At 42.1% G+C, this 16,473-nt stretch overlaps 1 protein-coding gene across 15 annotated transcripts in view; it reads left to right on the top strand.

Moving 5' to 3' along the window:
- The window catches only part of LOC147871609 (uncharacterized), a 49,706-nt gene extending 44,753 nt beyond the window's left edge, over positions 1-4,953 (top strand). For all 15 annotated transcript variants that reach the window (XM_087360590.1, XM_087360592.1, XM_087360591.1 and 12 more), the window contains one exon: positions 626-4,953. In XM_087360590.1, the coding sequence (XP_087216716.1) occupies positions 626-743 (118 nt within the window). In that variant the 3' untranslated portion in view covers positions 744-4,953. The remainder of the gene's footprint in view (positions 1-625) is intronic.
- Positions 4,954-16,473: the final 11,520 nt, after the last annotated feature.

The following is a 16,473-nucleotide window of genomic DNA, read 5'->3' as shown; positions in this document are numbered from 1 at the left end:
GTTACCACTGTTTACTTTTAAGGTTGACATAAATACCATTTTCTCTGCACAAAATTTGTGTGTTAACACAGCAGCAGCACTTACTGGCTTTTTTGTTTCATTTGTCAGGGACAAGTAGGTCAGTGTGCTTGTTGAGCCCTTGTAATAGCATGTAATGTTTGAGACATAAGGAACTCATGTCTCTGGATTTGCAGGACATGAATTGAAGAGGATTTTATGGTAGGAGTGGTTTCGATCAGTAAGTTGACAGGAGAAAGATTGGGGTTTTAAAATGTTATAATTGAAGCTCAAAGAGACTTTAATGGTTCTTGCATTTATCTTGAATTAGAAGGGCAACAGGTTTATTTGGTATTTTGGTCTGCAATCTCTGAAGTTCAGGATAAAAAATGTAATTTATGTTGGGCATATACTATGATGTTGAAAACTAAATTGAACAGACTCAAGACTGGGTCAGTGGTGGGCTTTTATGTTCACAGCGTTTCAGCTTTGGGTCTTAGTACCAACTGATACTCTTAAAATACTTAATGCAAACTACTCCATTTAAAGTTGATTGCCTATTTTTGGCTGAGGGTTGGAAGTGTCACATACAAGTATTTCATATTAATTTTCCATTTTCTGTTTATAGGAGTACAGAAGGCATTCCTGTTTCACCACTGAGGCCATACCATGTGGCTGAATATGTTGATAGATTTGACGAACTCCAGAGAAATCTTGGGTTGAGTTTAACAAAATCCCCACCTTGAACCCAAATAAACTTGCCAGTTTACTAGATGTATGTTCAGAATTTATTTGGCCTGTATCTTTCTGATGATGTTGGTGATTTAATTTGGTCAGAGATCCCAAATAACATTGCATAGATAAAATCTGTTTAGTAAAACTTGTTAATATCAAAGTTGTAGCAGTGAGTAATTAAAATTAGAATATCCGTTATCATTTGTTAAGTGGTGCACATCATATTTTTGTAGTAAGGGTTGTTGCTGATTGAAAACAGGATGGCACTGATTAATAATACGAACTGTAACATATTTTCTTAAATCTGAATGAATGTTTTACTATATGTATTTTAATTTTATGTAATTTATTTTTATATATGTATATAACACTATTATCTTCATAGATTAACTTTATTTTGTAATGCAGCAAGTGCCATCTTTATAAATAGAGGAACATATATTAATTTTCCCCTTTTAAATTTCTTCACAAAACATTTTTGTTATAATTTGTGAGCACTGTCTGCACATAGATTTTCAGTTCTGAGAACATTCAGTATGAGTATGTGAGATTATATCACATTGTATGTCACCATTTCATTTGCCATACTGCACTCTTGACATACAAGGGCAGTTCAAATCTGACCCAGAATTTGAATTGTTTCTCATGAATAATACTGTAGATTAATATAATTGTTGAACATTAATTCCATGAGATGGGACAAGTGTGTACTTCAGAAATACTGCATGATTTGAAACTTTTAACAAAATTCTGGATAAAATTTGAACCTCCTAAATATTTGTTTTCAGGACCATAAGTTTATCAACAAACAGTCATTTCAGTAATAAACCACAATTAAAAAATTCATTTTAACATTTAAAAGAGAATTTTTACTGTACATTTTCATAGGTGACACTCCATGTTAGGCTTGAAATTAAACACAAAACCTTATATTCTCATGTATAGTTTTTTCAAGAGAGGTGCCTTTGTAACCTTAAGTGCATGTTTTGCATTTCATGAAGTTTGCTACCTAACTCGTAGTGATATATGTTTGTGAACACTTTAACAGATTAGCATTAGCAAGTCACCGTGGATTAAATTGTCTTTGTACATTAGCCAAGAGAGCATTTGGAAGATGCATTATACACATTCACACACAAATGTAAGTAGTTATTCCAAAAAGAGTGAATGCTATGAATTAGTGGTTCGCAAATGGTGTCAGAACACTTTTAAATATGAACTCGGTAAACTTGAGTGGAGAATTAAGTGGAGTATTCACTCTTCTGTGCTCACATATTAACGAAAATGTTACATTATAGCTTTGTTTCTTCTTGGAGAGTACCGGGAGTTGTGCAGCCCTGTTACTGGCAAGTACTTGGTCATATCTTTTCCATTGTTGTCATTTGAAATCACTGTACTGATGGACTAATCATTTGTTGCATGATATGTTTTAAGAAATGGAGTATTCTGTAGAACTGAGCCATGGTCATTAACTTCCTGTTTGGAATAAATTAAGTTTTCATTTATAATTTAATATTAAAGTTAATTTGTCCATGGTGCTTAAGTAAGCCGCACACCATGCAGACAATTGGGTGAATGGAGATATAGCTCCAAATGTTCTTAATCTTGGCACTTGATGGAAGTGAATGGTTAACTAAACACATCAGTGTTTTTCACTTGAGGAGAGAATAGAGTGCTCCAGTATCATTAGGATAGGAGGTTAGATGGGCCCCAGAATTGGTCTGGATGCAGTGGCTAAGAGAAAAATCTGTGCCTCTGCCAGAAATTGAACCCCAAACATCCAACCCATACCCTAGTAGCTATAGTAACTGAGCTGTCCCAGTTCCCTGAGGTCTGAGATAAACTTATTAATCCATGATTATAAAATTTTTAATGACAGGAATCAACAAGAGTGAAGTATTCTTGAATATCATCGTTTTCTGTGATTTTAGGACATTTTATAATCCTGTTATAACTTTAGAGACTCATTAAATAAATCAAACTGAAACTTTAAGAAAATTCAAATAAATTTTGATAGTGACATGCCCTCCACTTCATGTTTTGCACACGCAGAATAATGGGCACAACTCAAAACATGTAACATTTTGTAGTGAAGCAATTTTAAATTTTATAATCTGTATATAAAGAGCTATAAGGGTGTAACTGATATGCAGCTGAATGGATAGAAACTACAGCTGTGGCCTTATTATACTGTTAAAAGCAACTTCAGCTTTCAAATAGTACCTTTTTTAATTATGGTCCTGTTATTCTGTGTGTATGAATTGTGTTAATTGTACCATCATGTCTCAGTTGTCTGACCTGTCTTTGTAAGAATTTGGTTCACGGTATGAAGGTGAGGTTGAAATTAAAGTAGGAATGGCTTGCAGAGATGTGTGTGTCTCTCTCGCTCTCGCTCTCTCTCTCTCTCTCCCATCCCTCCCTCTCTCCTCTCCCCTCCCCCCATAAAGGAAAAAGTTTTCATAAAATTACAACTACCAATTAGACAGTAGCCATATTATTACTTTTATGTGAAAATATGAAAAGGTTGTTTAAAATATGTTTAATTATTTATTGTATCATATATTTATAAAGTATTCATAACACTTGCAAAAAAACAACTTATTTTGAGTTTGATAAATTTTGCATTCTGTACAGATATTTTTAAATCTCATAACATACTTGTGTTTAGAAACTGCCTGCCCAAAAGGCGTACAAAATTGTCTAATACATTAACCTCTCCCATTAATTTCCACATCAATAAGAATACCAAGATATATATGTAAGTATACAGTTGTGTAGAATTTTGTTTGAATAGAATGGACTATTTTTTTATGTCTCCCTTATCACAAAATTAATTTTAAAAAATTACAGTTAACGAAACAGGATTGTTGTTTAAATTGATAATTTTACATAATATGTAAGTACTTTGGAACCATGTATAATTTCACTGTACTTTATTTTTATTGTGTAGTGCTAGAAATGTTCTCTGTCTGTTACTGCAGTATGTACGCATTGTGTCATTCCAGTGTGTTTCATATTGATCAGGAAGAACTTTCTAGTCATGAGACCTGATTAGGATAAGAATACCAGTAATCTGAAGTTCAGGGTACAATGACTTTTGAACAACATTTTATGTCAGTCATTGTGGGCTAACGGCAACAGTCTTCCACATTAAAACACGCCATGTGAAACAGAGGTTCTTGCCAAATATGAAGTTACTGGTAGATTGGTAAGTTTGTAGTCAATTTATGTGCAGCAACGTCAAGTGATAGAAATCTGAGCTTAGAACTTATGTGACCTAATTTTTTATAATGTTATTTTCTCCACTCTAGAAATAATGGTTGTATCTCCGTGGCTTTTGCCACATGTTGTGATAAGTTTCACCACCTGACGTTAAGGTTGGCAATGATGTGGGAGAGGCTTAATGAACAGCATACCCTGACAATGGAGAACTCTGTTATCTGTAGGCAGTATTAAAATCATTAGTCATGTTCATCTCTTTCTTGCAAATTAGGTGTATTAACGCCTGTCTGTTCCTTGACCCTCTAAAGAATAAAACTTATTTGAATGATACAAAAAATATTCCTTTGTCCAAGAAAACACACTAAAACACCATTACACCTTAAATATTTTAATGGTGATTAGAGAAATGTTTTGCTGTTTGTTTCTTGTGTGTGGTCCGATTTGTTTTAAATATCTAGTCTCTGAATACGAAAGAGTGTGTATATTCTAATAGATGATATGGTAAAAATAAAATGTACCCCTGTTTGAGATAGTTCCTCATTGTTTTTTAGGTCACTGTTACCAAAGTGAAAAGAACGTTAATATTAAGATTAAATGAGAAAACTTCTCTGTATAGATTGTATATGTAATGTGTTGTATTTTTAAGGTTTCAGTATTGAAAGTTAGTGCTGTACGACTAAATTTGAGTGTTATATTTCAGCCTCAAGATACTATTCCGTGTTTTATTGCTTGTTCAACTTGTAAATCGTAAGTTTTAAAAGGGCATGTTATTCTCAAAAGTTTTGCTGATCTAGTTTTGCTATAATATTATTAGGTCTGGTTAATTCGGTGATGAACCTTCTGGTTCCATAAGCCATCTAGTTAGTTAGTTGTTATTAGATCTGATTTTACATTAGTGTTTCCTACATTTCTTTATTCACTTACAACCAAAATATCCTTTGTGATGTATGTAAGATGTATATATATGAATGAAAAATGTACAAATGTGATATTAACAGATTTGAGTGCTTCATTTTGGAATTTCTTCACTTATAGTCCCTCCTTCGGTATACAAGGTCCCCAACATCAAGGCTTTTCAGGTTGTGGGCCAAACAGTATCTTGGATTTCATCATAGGTTCAGCCTTCTTAGTGACTGTAAGGCCATACCTTTTCTTATAATCCTGAAAAGTATCAACATTATCTTCATACTCATCGCCCTGATGATGGAGGCAGTATGACCTCCGAAGCGTTCGTTAACATCGACCAGACTACACAGCGTAACAACTCAGAAGAAAGAAATCTTAATATTCACCGCTGTTAAAACTTCAAATCTCGTCCTGATGATGGAGGCAGTATGAGCTCCGAAGCGTTCGTTAACATCGAGCAGACTACACAGCGTAACAACCCAGAAGACAGAAATTTTCAGACTCACCGCTGTGAAAACTTCAAATCTCGCCCTGTTGATGGATTCAGTATGACCTCCGAAGCGTTCATTAACATCGACCAGACTACACAGCGTAAAAACCCAGAAGACAAATCTTCAGACTCACCGCTGTGAGAACTTCAATTCTCGTCCTGATGATGGAGGCAGTATGACCTCCGAAGCGTTCGTTAACATCGACCAGACTACACAGCGTAACAACCAAGAAGTCAGAAATCTTCAGACTCACCGCTGTGATAACATCAAATTTCGTCCTGATGATGGAGGCTGTATGACCTCCGAAGCGTTCGTTAACATCGACCAGACTACACAGCGCAACAACCCAGAAAGACAGAAATTTTCATACTCATCGCCCTGATGATGGAGGCAGTATGACTTCCGAAGCGTTCGTTAACATCGACTAGACTACACAGAGCAAGAACCCAGAAGACAGAAATCTTCAGACTCACCGCTGTGAAAACTTCAAATATCGCCCTGTTGATGGGGGCAGCATGACCTCCGAAGCGTTGGTTAACATCGACCAGACTACACAGCGTAACAACTCAGAAGACAGAAATCTTCAGAATCACCGCTGTAAAAACTGCAAATCTCGTCCTGATGATGGAGGCATTATGACCTCCGAAGCGTTCGTTAACATCGAGCAGACTACACAGCGTAACAACCCAGAAGACAGAAATTTTCAGACTCACCGCTGTGAAAACTTCAAATCTCGCCCTGTTGATGGATTCAGTATGACCTCCGAAGCGTTCATTAACATCGACCAGACTACACAGCGTAAAAACCCAGAAGACAGAAATCTTCAGACTCACCGCTGTGAGAACTTCAATTCTCGTCCTGATGATGGAGGCAGTATGACCTCCGAAGCGTTCGTTAACATCGACCAGACTACACAGCGTAACAACCAAGAAGTCAGAAATCTTCAGACTCACCGCTGTGATAACATCAAATTTCGTCCTGATGATGGAGGCTGTATGACCTCCGAAGCGTTCGTTAACATCGACCAGACTACACAGCGCAACAACCCAGAAGACAGAAATCTGCAGACTCACCGCTGTGAAAACTTGAAATCTCGCCCTGATGATGGAGGCAATATGACCTCCGAAGCGTTCGTTAACATCGACCAGACTACACAGTGTAACAACCCAGAAGACAGAAATCTGCAGACTCACCGCTGTGAAAACTTCAAATCTCGTCCTGATGATGGAGTCAGTATGACCTCAGAAACGTTGTTTAATATCGACCAGACTACACAGCGCATCAACCCAGAAAGACAGAAATTTTCATACTCATCGCCCTGATGATGGAGGCAGTATGACTTCCGAAGCGTTCGTTAACATCGACTAGACTACACAGAGCAAGAACCCAGAAGACAGAAATCTTCAGACTCACCGCTGTGAAAACTGCAAATCTCGTCCTGATGATGGACGCAGTATGACCTCCAAAGCGTTCGTTAACATCGACCAGACTACACAGCGCAACAACCCAGAGGACAGAAATCTTCAGACTCACCGCTGTGAAAACTTCAAATCTCGTCCTGATGATGGAGGCAGTATGACCTCCGAAGCGTTCGTTAACATCGACCAGACTACACAGCGTAACAACACAGAAGACAGAAATCTTCAGAATCACCGCTGTGAAAACTGCAAATCTCGTCCTGATGATGGAGGCAGTATGACCTCCGAAGCGTTCGTTAACATCGACCAGACTACACAGCGCAACAACCCAGAGGACAGAAATCTTCAGATTCACCGCTGTGAGAACTTCAATTCTCGTCCTGATGATGGAGGCAGTATGACCTCCGAAGCGTTCGTTAACATCGACCAGACTACACAGCGCATCAACCCAGAGGACAGAAATCTTCAGATTCACCGCTGTGAAAACTAGAAATCTCGTACTGATGATGGAGGCAGTATGACCTCCGAAGTGTTCGTTAACATCGACTAGACTACACAGCGTAACAACCCAGAAGACAGAAATCTTCTGACACATCGCTGTGAAAACTTTTATCTCCGCCTGATAATGGAGTCAGTATGTCCTCCAAAACGTAGGTTAACATCTACCAGACTACACAGCGTAACAACACAGAAGACAGAAATCTTCAGACTCACTGCAGTGAAAACTTCAAATCTCGTCCTGATGATGGAGGCAGTATGACCTCCGAACGTTGGTTAACATCGACCAGACTAAACAGCGCAACAACCCAGAAGACAGAAATCTTCAGACTCACCGCTGTGAAAACTTCAAATCTCGTCCTGATGATGGAGGCAGTATGACCTCAGAAACGTTGGTTAACATCTACCAGACTACACAGCGAAACAACCCAGAAGACAGAAATCCTCATACTCATCGCCCTGATGATGGAGGCAGTATGACCTCCGAAGCGTTGGTTAACATCGACCGGACTACACAGCGTAACAAACCAGAAGACAGAAATCTTCAGACTCACCGCTGTAAAAAATTCAAATCTCGTCCTGATGATGGAGGCCGTATGACCTCCGAAGCGTTCGTTAACATCGACCAGACTACACAGCGCAACAACCCAGAAGACAGAAATCTTCATACTCATCGCCCTGATGATGGAGGCAGTATGATCTCCGAAGCGTTCGTTAAAATCGACCAGACTACACAGCATATCAACACAGAAGACAGAAATCTTCAGACTCACCGCTGTGAAAACTTCAAATCTCGTCCTGATGATGGAGGCAGTATGACCTCAGAAGCGTTGGTTAACATCGACCACACTACACAGCGTAACAACCCAGAAGACAGAAATCTTCAGACTCACCGCTGTGAAAACTTCAAAACTCGCCCTGATGATGGAGGCAGTATGACCTCCGAAGCGTTCGTTAACATCGACCAGACTACACAGCGTAACAACTCAGAAGACACAAATCTTCAGACTCACCGCTGTGAAAACTTCAAATCTTGTCCTGATGATGGAGGCAGTATGACCTCCGATGCGTTCGTTAACATCGACCAGACTACACAGCGTAAAAACCCAGAAGACAGAAATCTTCAGACTCATCGCCCTGATGATGGAGGCAGTATGACCTCTGAAACGTTGGATGACATCGACCAGACTACACAGCGCAACAACCCAGAAGACAGAAATCTTCATACTCATCGCCCTGATGATGGAGGCAGTATGACCTCCGAAGCGTTGGTTAACATCGACCAGACTACACAGCGTAACAACCCAGAAGACAGAAATCTTCAGACTCACCGCTGTGAAAATTTCAAATCTCGTCCTGATAATGGAGGCAGTATGAACTCTGAAACGTTGGTTAACCTCGACCAGACTACACAGCGCAACAACCCAGAAGACAGAAATCTTCATACTCATCGCCCTGATGATGGAGGCAGTATGACCTCCGAAGCGTTGGTTAACATCGACTAGACTACACAGCGCAACAACCCAGAAGACAGAAATCTGCAGACTCACCGCTGTGAAAACTTGAAATCTCGCCCTGATGATGGAGGCAGTATGACCTCCGAAGCGTTCGTTAACATCGACCAGACTACACAGCGTAACAACCCAGAAGACAGAAATCCTCATACTCATCGCCCTGATGATGGAGGCAGTATGACTTCCGAAACGTTGGTAAACATCGACCAGACTACACAGCGTAACAACCCAGAAGACAGAAATCTTCAGACTCACCGCTGTGAAAACTTGAAATCTCGCCCTGATGATGGAGGCATTATGACCTCCGAAACGTTGGTTAACATCGACCAGACTACACAGCGCAACAAACCCAGAAGACAGAAATCTGCAGACTCACCGCTGTGAAAACTTGAAATCTCGTCCTGATGATGGAGTCAGTATGACCTCAGAAGCGTTGTTTATTATCGTCCAGACTACACAGCGCATCAACTCAGAAAGACAGAAATTTTCATATTCATCGCCCTGAAGATGGAGGCAGTATGACCTCCGAAGCGTTCGTTAACATCGACTAGACTACACAGAGCAAGAACCCAGAAGACAGAAATCTTCAGACTCACCGCTGTGAAAACTTCAAATATCGCCCTGTTGATGGGGGCAGTATGACATCCGAAGCGTTCGTTAACATCGACCAGACTACACAGCGTAACAACCCAGAAGACAGATATTCAGACTCACCGCTGTGAAAACTTCAAATCTCGCCCTGTTGATGGACGCAGTATGACCTCCGAAGCGTTCGTTAACATCGACCAGACTACACAGCGCAACAACCCAGAGGACAGAAATCTTTAGACTCACCGCTGTGAGAACTTCAATTCTCGTCCTGATGATGGAGGCAGTATGACCTCCGAAGCGTTCGTTAACATCGTCTAGACTACACAGCGTAAAAACCCAGAAGATAGAAATCTTCAGACTCACCGCTGTGAAAACTTCAATTCTCGTCCTTATGATGGAGGCAGTATGATCTCCGAGGCGTTCGTTAACATCTACCAGACTACACAGCGTAACAACCAAGAAGGCAGAAATCTTCACTCACCGCTGTGATAACTTCAAATCTCGTCCTGATGATGGAGGCAGTATGACCTCCGAAGCGTTCGTTAACATCGACCAGACTACACAGCTCATCAACCCAGAAGACAGAAATCTGCAAACTCACCGCTGTGAAAACTTCAAATATCGCCCTGTTGATGGGGGCAGCTAGACCTCCAAAGCGTTGGTTAACATCGACCAGATTACACAGCGTAACAACACAGCAGACAGAAATCTTCAGAATCACCGCTGTGAAAACTTCAAATCTCGTCCTGATGATGGAGGCAGTATGACCTCCGAAGCTTTCGTTAACATCGACCAGACTACACAGTGTAACAACCCAGAAGACAGATATTCAGACTCACCGCTGTGAAAATTTCAAATCTCGCCCTGATGATGGAGCAGTATGATCTCCGAGGCGTTCGTTAACATCTACCAGATTACACAGCGTAACAACACAGAAGACACAAATCTTCAAACTCACCGCAGTGAAAACTTCAAATCTCGTCCTGATGATGGAGGCAGTATGACCTCCGAACGTTGGTTAACATCGACCAGACTAAACAGCGCAACAACACAGAAGACAGAAATCTTCAGACTCACCGCTGTGAAAACTTCAAATCTCGTCCTGATGATGGAGGCAGTATGACCTCAGAAACGTTGGTTAACATCGACCAGACTACACAGCGAAACAACCCAGAAGACAGAAATCCTCATACTCATCGCCCTGATGATGGAGGCAGTATGACCTCCGGAGCGTTGGTTTACATCGACCGGACTACACAGCGTAACAAACCAGAAGACAGAAATCTTCAGACTCACCGCTGTAAAAAATTCAAATCTCGTCCTGATGATGGAGGCAGTATGACTTCCGAAACGTTGGTAAACATCGACCGAACTACACAGCGTAACAACCCAGAAGACAGAAATCTTCATACTCATCGCCCTGATGATGGAGGCAGTATGATCTCCGAAGCGTTGGTTAACATCGACCAGATTACACAGCGTAACAACACAGCAGACAGAAATCTTCAGACTCACCGCTGTGAAAATTTCAAATCTCGCCCTGATGATGGAGCAGTATGACCTCCGAAGCGTTCGTTAAAATCGACCAGACTACACAGCGTATCAACACAGAAGACAGAAATCTTCAGACTCACCGCTGTGAAAACTTCAAATCTCGTCCTGATAATGGAGGCAGTATGACCTCAGAAGCGTTGGTTAACATCGACCACACTACACAGCGTAACAACCCAGAAGACAGAAATCTTCAGACTCAACGCTGTGAAATCTTCAAAACTTGCCCTGATGATGGAGGCAGTATGACCTCCGAAGCGTTCGTTAACATCGACCAGACTACACAGCGTAACAACTCAGAAGACACAAATCTTCAGACTCACCGCTGTGAAAACTTCAAATCTTGTCCTGATGATGGAGGCAGTATGACCTCCGAAACGTTGGTTAACATCGACCAGACTACACAGCGCAACAACCCAGAAGACGGAAATCTTCATACTCATCGCCCTGATGATAGAGGCAGTATGACCTCCGAAGCGTTCGTTAACATCGATCAGAGTACACAGCGTAACAACCCAGAAGACGGAAATCTTCAGACTTACTGCTGTGAAAACTTGAAATCTCGCCCTGAAGATGAAGGCATTATGACCTCCGAAGCGTTGGTTATCATCGACCAGACTACACGGCGTAACAAACCAGAAGACAGAAATCTTCATACTCATCGCCCTGATGATAGAGGCAGTATGACCTCCGAAGCGTTCGTTAACATCGATCAGAGTACACAGCGTAACAACCCAGAAGACGGAAATCTTCAGACTTACTGCTGTGAAAACTTGAAATCTCGCCCTGAAGATGAAGGCATTATGACCTCCGAAGCGTTGGTTATCATCGACCAGACTACACGGCGTAACAAACCAGAAGACAGAAATCTTCATACTCATCGCCCTGATGATAGAGGCAGTATGACCTCCGAAGCGTTCGTTAACATCGATCAGAGTACACAGCGTAACAACCCAGAAGACGGAAATCTTCAGACTTACTGCTGTGAAAACTTGAAATCTCGCCCTGAAGATGAAGGCATTATGACCTCCGAAGCGTTGGTTATCATCGACCAGACTACACGGCGTAACAAACCAGAAGACAGAAATCTTCATACTCATCGCCCTGATGATAGAGGCAGTATGACCTCCGAAGCGTTCGTTAACATCGATCAGAGTACACAGCGTAAAAACCCAGAAGACGGAAATCTTCAGACTTACTGCTGTGAAAACTTGAAATCTCGCCCTGAAGATGAAGGCATTATGACCTCCGAAGCGTTGGTTATCATCGACCAGACTACACGGCGTAACAAACCAGAAGACAGAAATCTTCATACTCATCGCCCTGATGATAGAGGCAGTATGACCTCCGATGCGTTCGTTAACATCGATCAGAGTACACAGCGTAACAACCCAGAAGACAGAAATCTTCAAACTCATCGTCCTGATGATAGAGGCAGTATGACCTCCGATGCGTTCGTTAACATCGATCAGAGTACACAGCGTAACAAACCAGAAGACAGAAATCTTCAAACTCATCGTCCTGATGATAGAGGCAGTATGACCTCCGATGCGTTCGTTAACATCGATCAGAGTACACAGCGTAACAACCCAGAAGACGGAAATCTTTAGACTCACTGCTGTGAAAACTTAAAATCTCGTCCTGATGTTGGAGTCAGTATGACCTCCGAAGCGTTCGTTAACATCGACCAGACTACACAGCGCAACAACCCAGAAGACGGAAATCTTCAGACTCACTGCTGTGAAAACTTCAAATCTCGTCCTGATGATGGAGGCAGTATGACCTCAGAAACGTTGGTTAACATCGACCAGACTACACAGCGTAACAACCCAGAACACAGAAATCTTCATACTCATCGCCCTGATGATGGAGGCAGTATGTCCTCGGAAGCGTTCGTTAACATCGACCAGACTACACAGCGTAACAACTTAGAAGACAGAAATCTTAATATTCACCGCTGTTAAAACTTCAAATCTCGTCCTGATCAAAGAGGCAGTATTACATCCGAAGCGTTCGTTAACATCGACCAGACACACAGCGTAACAACTTAGAAGACAGAAATCTTAATATTCACCGCTGTTAAAACTTCAAATCTCGTCCTGATGAAGGAGGCAGTATTACATCCGAAGCGTTCGTTAACATCGACCAAACTACACAGCGTAAAAACCAAGAAGACAGAAATCTTCAGACTCCCCGCTGTGAAAACTTCAAATCTCGTCCTGATGATGGAAGCAGTATGACCCCCGAAGCGTTCGTTAACATCGACCAGACTACACAGCGTAACAACCTAGAAGACAGAATTCTTCAGACTCAACGCTGTGAGAATTTCAAATATCGCCCTGATGATGGAGGCAGTATGACCTCCGAAGCGTTGGTTAACATCGACCAGACTACACAGCGCAAGAACCCAGAAGACAGAAATCTTCAGACTCACCGCTGTGAAAACTTCAAATCTCGTTCTGATGATGGAGGCAGTATGAACTCCGAAGCGTTCGTTAACATCGACCAGACTACACCGCGTAACAACCCTTAAGACAGAAATCTTCAGATTCACCGCTGTGAAAACTTGTAATCTCGCCCTGATGATGGAGGCAGTATGACCTCCGAAACGGATGTTAACATCGACCAGACTACACAGCGTAACAACACAGAAGACAGAAATCTTCATACTCATCGCCCTGATGATGGAGGCAGTATGACCTCCGAAGCGTTCGTTAACATCGACCAGACTACACAGCGTAACAACTCAGAAGAAAGAAATTTTAATATTCACCGCTGTTAAAACTTTAAATCTCGTCCTGATGATGGAAGCAGTATGAGCTCCGAAGCGTTCGTTTACACCGAGCAGACTACACAGCGTAACAACCCAGAAGACAGAACTTCAGAATCACCGCTGTGAAAACTTCAAATCTCGCCCTGTTGATGGATTCAGTATGACCTCCGAAGCGTTCGTTAACATCGACCAGACTACACAGCGTAAAAACCCAGAAGACAGAAATCTTCAGACTCACCGCTGTGAGAACTTCAATTCTCGTCCTGATGATGGAGGCAGTATGACCTCCGAAGCGTTCGTTAACATCGACTAGACTACACAGCGTAAAAACCCAGAAGACAGAAATCTTCAGACTCACCGCTGTGAAAACTTCAATTCTCGTCCTGATGATGGAGGCAGTATGATCTCCGAGGCGTTCGTTAACATCGACCAGACTACACAGCGCAACAACCCAGAAGACAGAAATCTGTAGACTCACCGCTGTGAAAACTAGAAATCTCGCCCTGATGATGGAGGCAATATGACCTCCGAAGCGTTTTTTAACATCGACCAGACTACAGAGCGTAACAACTCAGAATACAGAAAACTTCAAATCTCGTCCTGATGATGGAGTCAGTATGACCTCAGAAACGTTGTTTAATATCGACCAGACAACACAGCGCTTCAACCCAGAAACACAGAAATTTTCATACTCATCGCCCTGATGATGGAGACAGTATGACCTCCGAAACGTTCGTTAACATCGACTACACTACACAGAGCAAGAACCCAGAAGACAGAAATCTTCAGACTCACTGCTGTGAAAACTTTAAATATCGCCCTGTTGATGGGGGCAGCATAACCTCCGAAGCGTTGGTTAACATCGACCAGACTACACAGCCCAACAACCGAGAGGACAGAAATCTTCAGACTCACCGCTGTGAAAACTTAAAATCTCGTACTGATGATGGAGGCAGTATGACCTCCGAAGCGTTCGTTAACATCGACCAGACTACACCGCGTAACAACCCTTAAGACAGAAATCTTCAGACTGAACTCTGTGAAAACTTGTAATCTCGCCCTGATGATGGAGGCAGTATGACCTCCGAAACGGATGTTAACATCGACCAGACTACACAGCGTAACAACACAGAAGACAGAAATCTTCAGACTCACCGCTGTTAAAACTTCAAGTCTCGTCCTGATGATGGAAGCAGTATGAGCTCCGAAGCGTTCGTTAACATCGAGCAGACTACACAGCGTAACAACCCAGAAGACAGAAATTTTCAGACTCACTGCTGTGAAAACTTCAAATCTCGTCCTGATGAAGGAGGCAATATGACATCCGAAGCTTTCGTTAACATCGACCAGACTACACAGCGTAACAACCCAGAAGACATATCTTCAGAATCACCGCTGTGAAAACTTCAAATCTCGCCCTGTTGATGGATTCAGTATGACCTCCGAAGCGTTCGTTAACATCGACCAGACTACACAGCGTAAAAACCCAGAAGTCAGAAATCTTCAGACTCACCGCTGTGAGAACTTCAATTCTCGTCCTGATGATGGAGGCAGTATGACCTCCGAAGCGTTCGTTAACATCGACCAGACTACACAGCGTAACAACTCAGAAGAAAGAAATCTTAATATTCACCGCTGTTAAAACTTCAAATCTCGTCCTGATGATGGAAGCAGTATGAGCTCCGAAGCGTTCGTTAACATCGAGCAGACTACACAGCGTAACAACCCAGAAGACAGAAATTTTCAGAATCACTGCTGTGAAAACTTCAAATCTCGTCCTGATGAAGGAGGCAGGATGACATCCGAAGCTTTCCTTAACATCGACCAGACTACACAGCGTAACAACCCAGAAGACAGATTTTCAGAATCACCGCTGTGAAAACTTCAAATCTCGCCCTGTTGATGGATTCAGTATGACCTCCGAAGCGTTCGTTAACATCGACCAGACTACACAGCGTAAAAACCCAGAAGACAGAAATCTTCAGATTCACCGCTGTGAGAACTTCAATTCTCGTCCTGATGATGGAGGCAGTATGACCTCCGAAGCGTTCGTTAACATCGACTAGACTACACAGCGTAAAAACCCAGAAGACAGAAATCTTCAGACTCACCACTGTGAAAACTTCAATTCTCGTCCTGATGATGGAGGCAGTATGATCTCCGAGGCGTTCGTTAACATCGACCAGACTACACAGCGCAACAACCCAGAAGACAGAAATCTGCAGACTCACCGCTGTGAAAACATGAAATCTCGCCCTGATGATGAAGGCAATATGACCTCCGAAGCGTTCGTTAACATCGACCAGACTACACAGCGTAACAACCCAGAAGACAGATCTTCAGAATCACCGCTGTGAAAACTTCAAATCTCGCCCTGTTGATGGATTCAGTATGACCTCCGAAGCGTTCGTTAACATCGACAAGACTACACAGCGTAAAAACCCAGAAGACAGAAATCTTCAGACTCACCGCTGTGAGAACTTCAATTCTCGTCCTGATGATGGAGGCAGTATGACCTCTGAAGCGTTCGTTAACATCGACTAGACTACACAGCGTAAAAACCCAGAAGACAGAAATCTTCAGACTCACCGCTGTGAAAACTGCAATTCTCGTCCTGATGATGGAGGCAGTATGATCTCCGAGGCGTTCGTTAACATCGACCACACTACACAGCGTAACAACCCAGAAGACAGAAATCCTCATACTCATCGCCCTGATGATGGAGGCAGTATGACTTCCGAAGCGTTGGTTAACATCGACCGGACTACACAGCGTAA

This window comes from Zootermopsis nevadensis, unplaced genomic scaffold (genome assembly GCF_977971745.1).
Source record: "Zootermopsis nevadensis isolate Lab colony 2312 unplaced genomic scaffold, Znev_1.0 Znev_ptg000045l, whole genome shotgun sequence".
Lineage (NCBI taxonomy): Eukaryota > Metazoa > Arthropoda > Insecta > Blattodea > Termopsidae > Zootermopsis > Zootermopsis nevadensis.
This window is presented reverse-complemented; position numbering and strand designations above follow the sequence as displayed.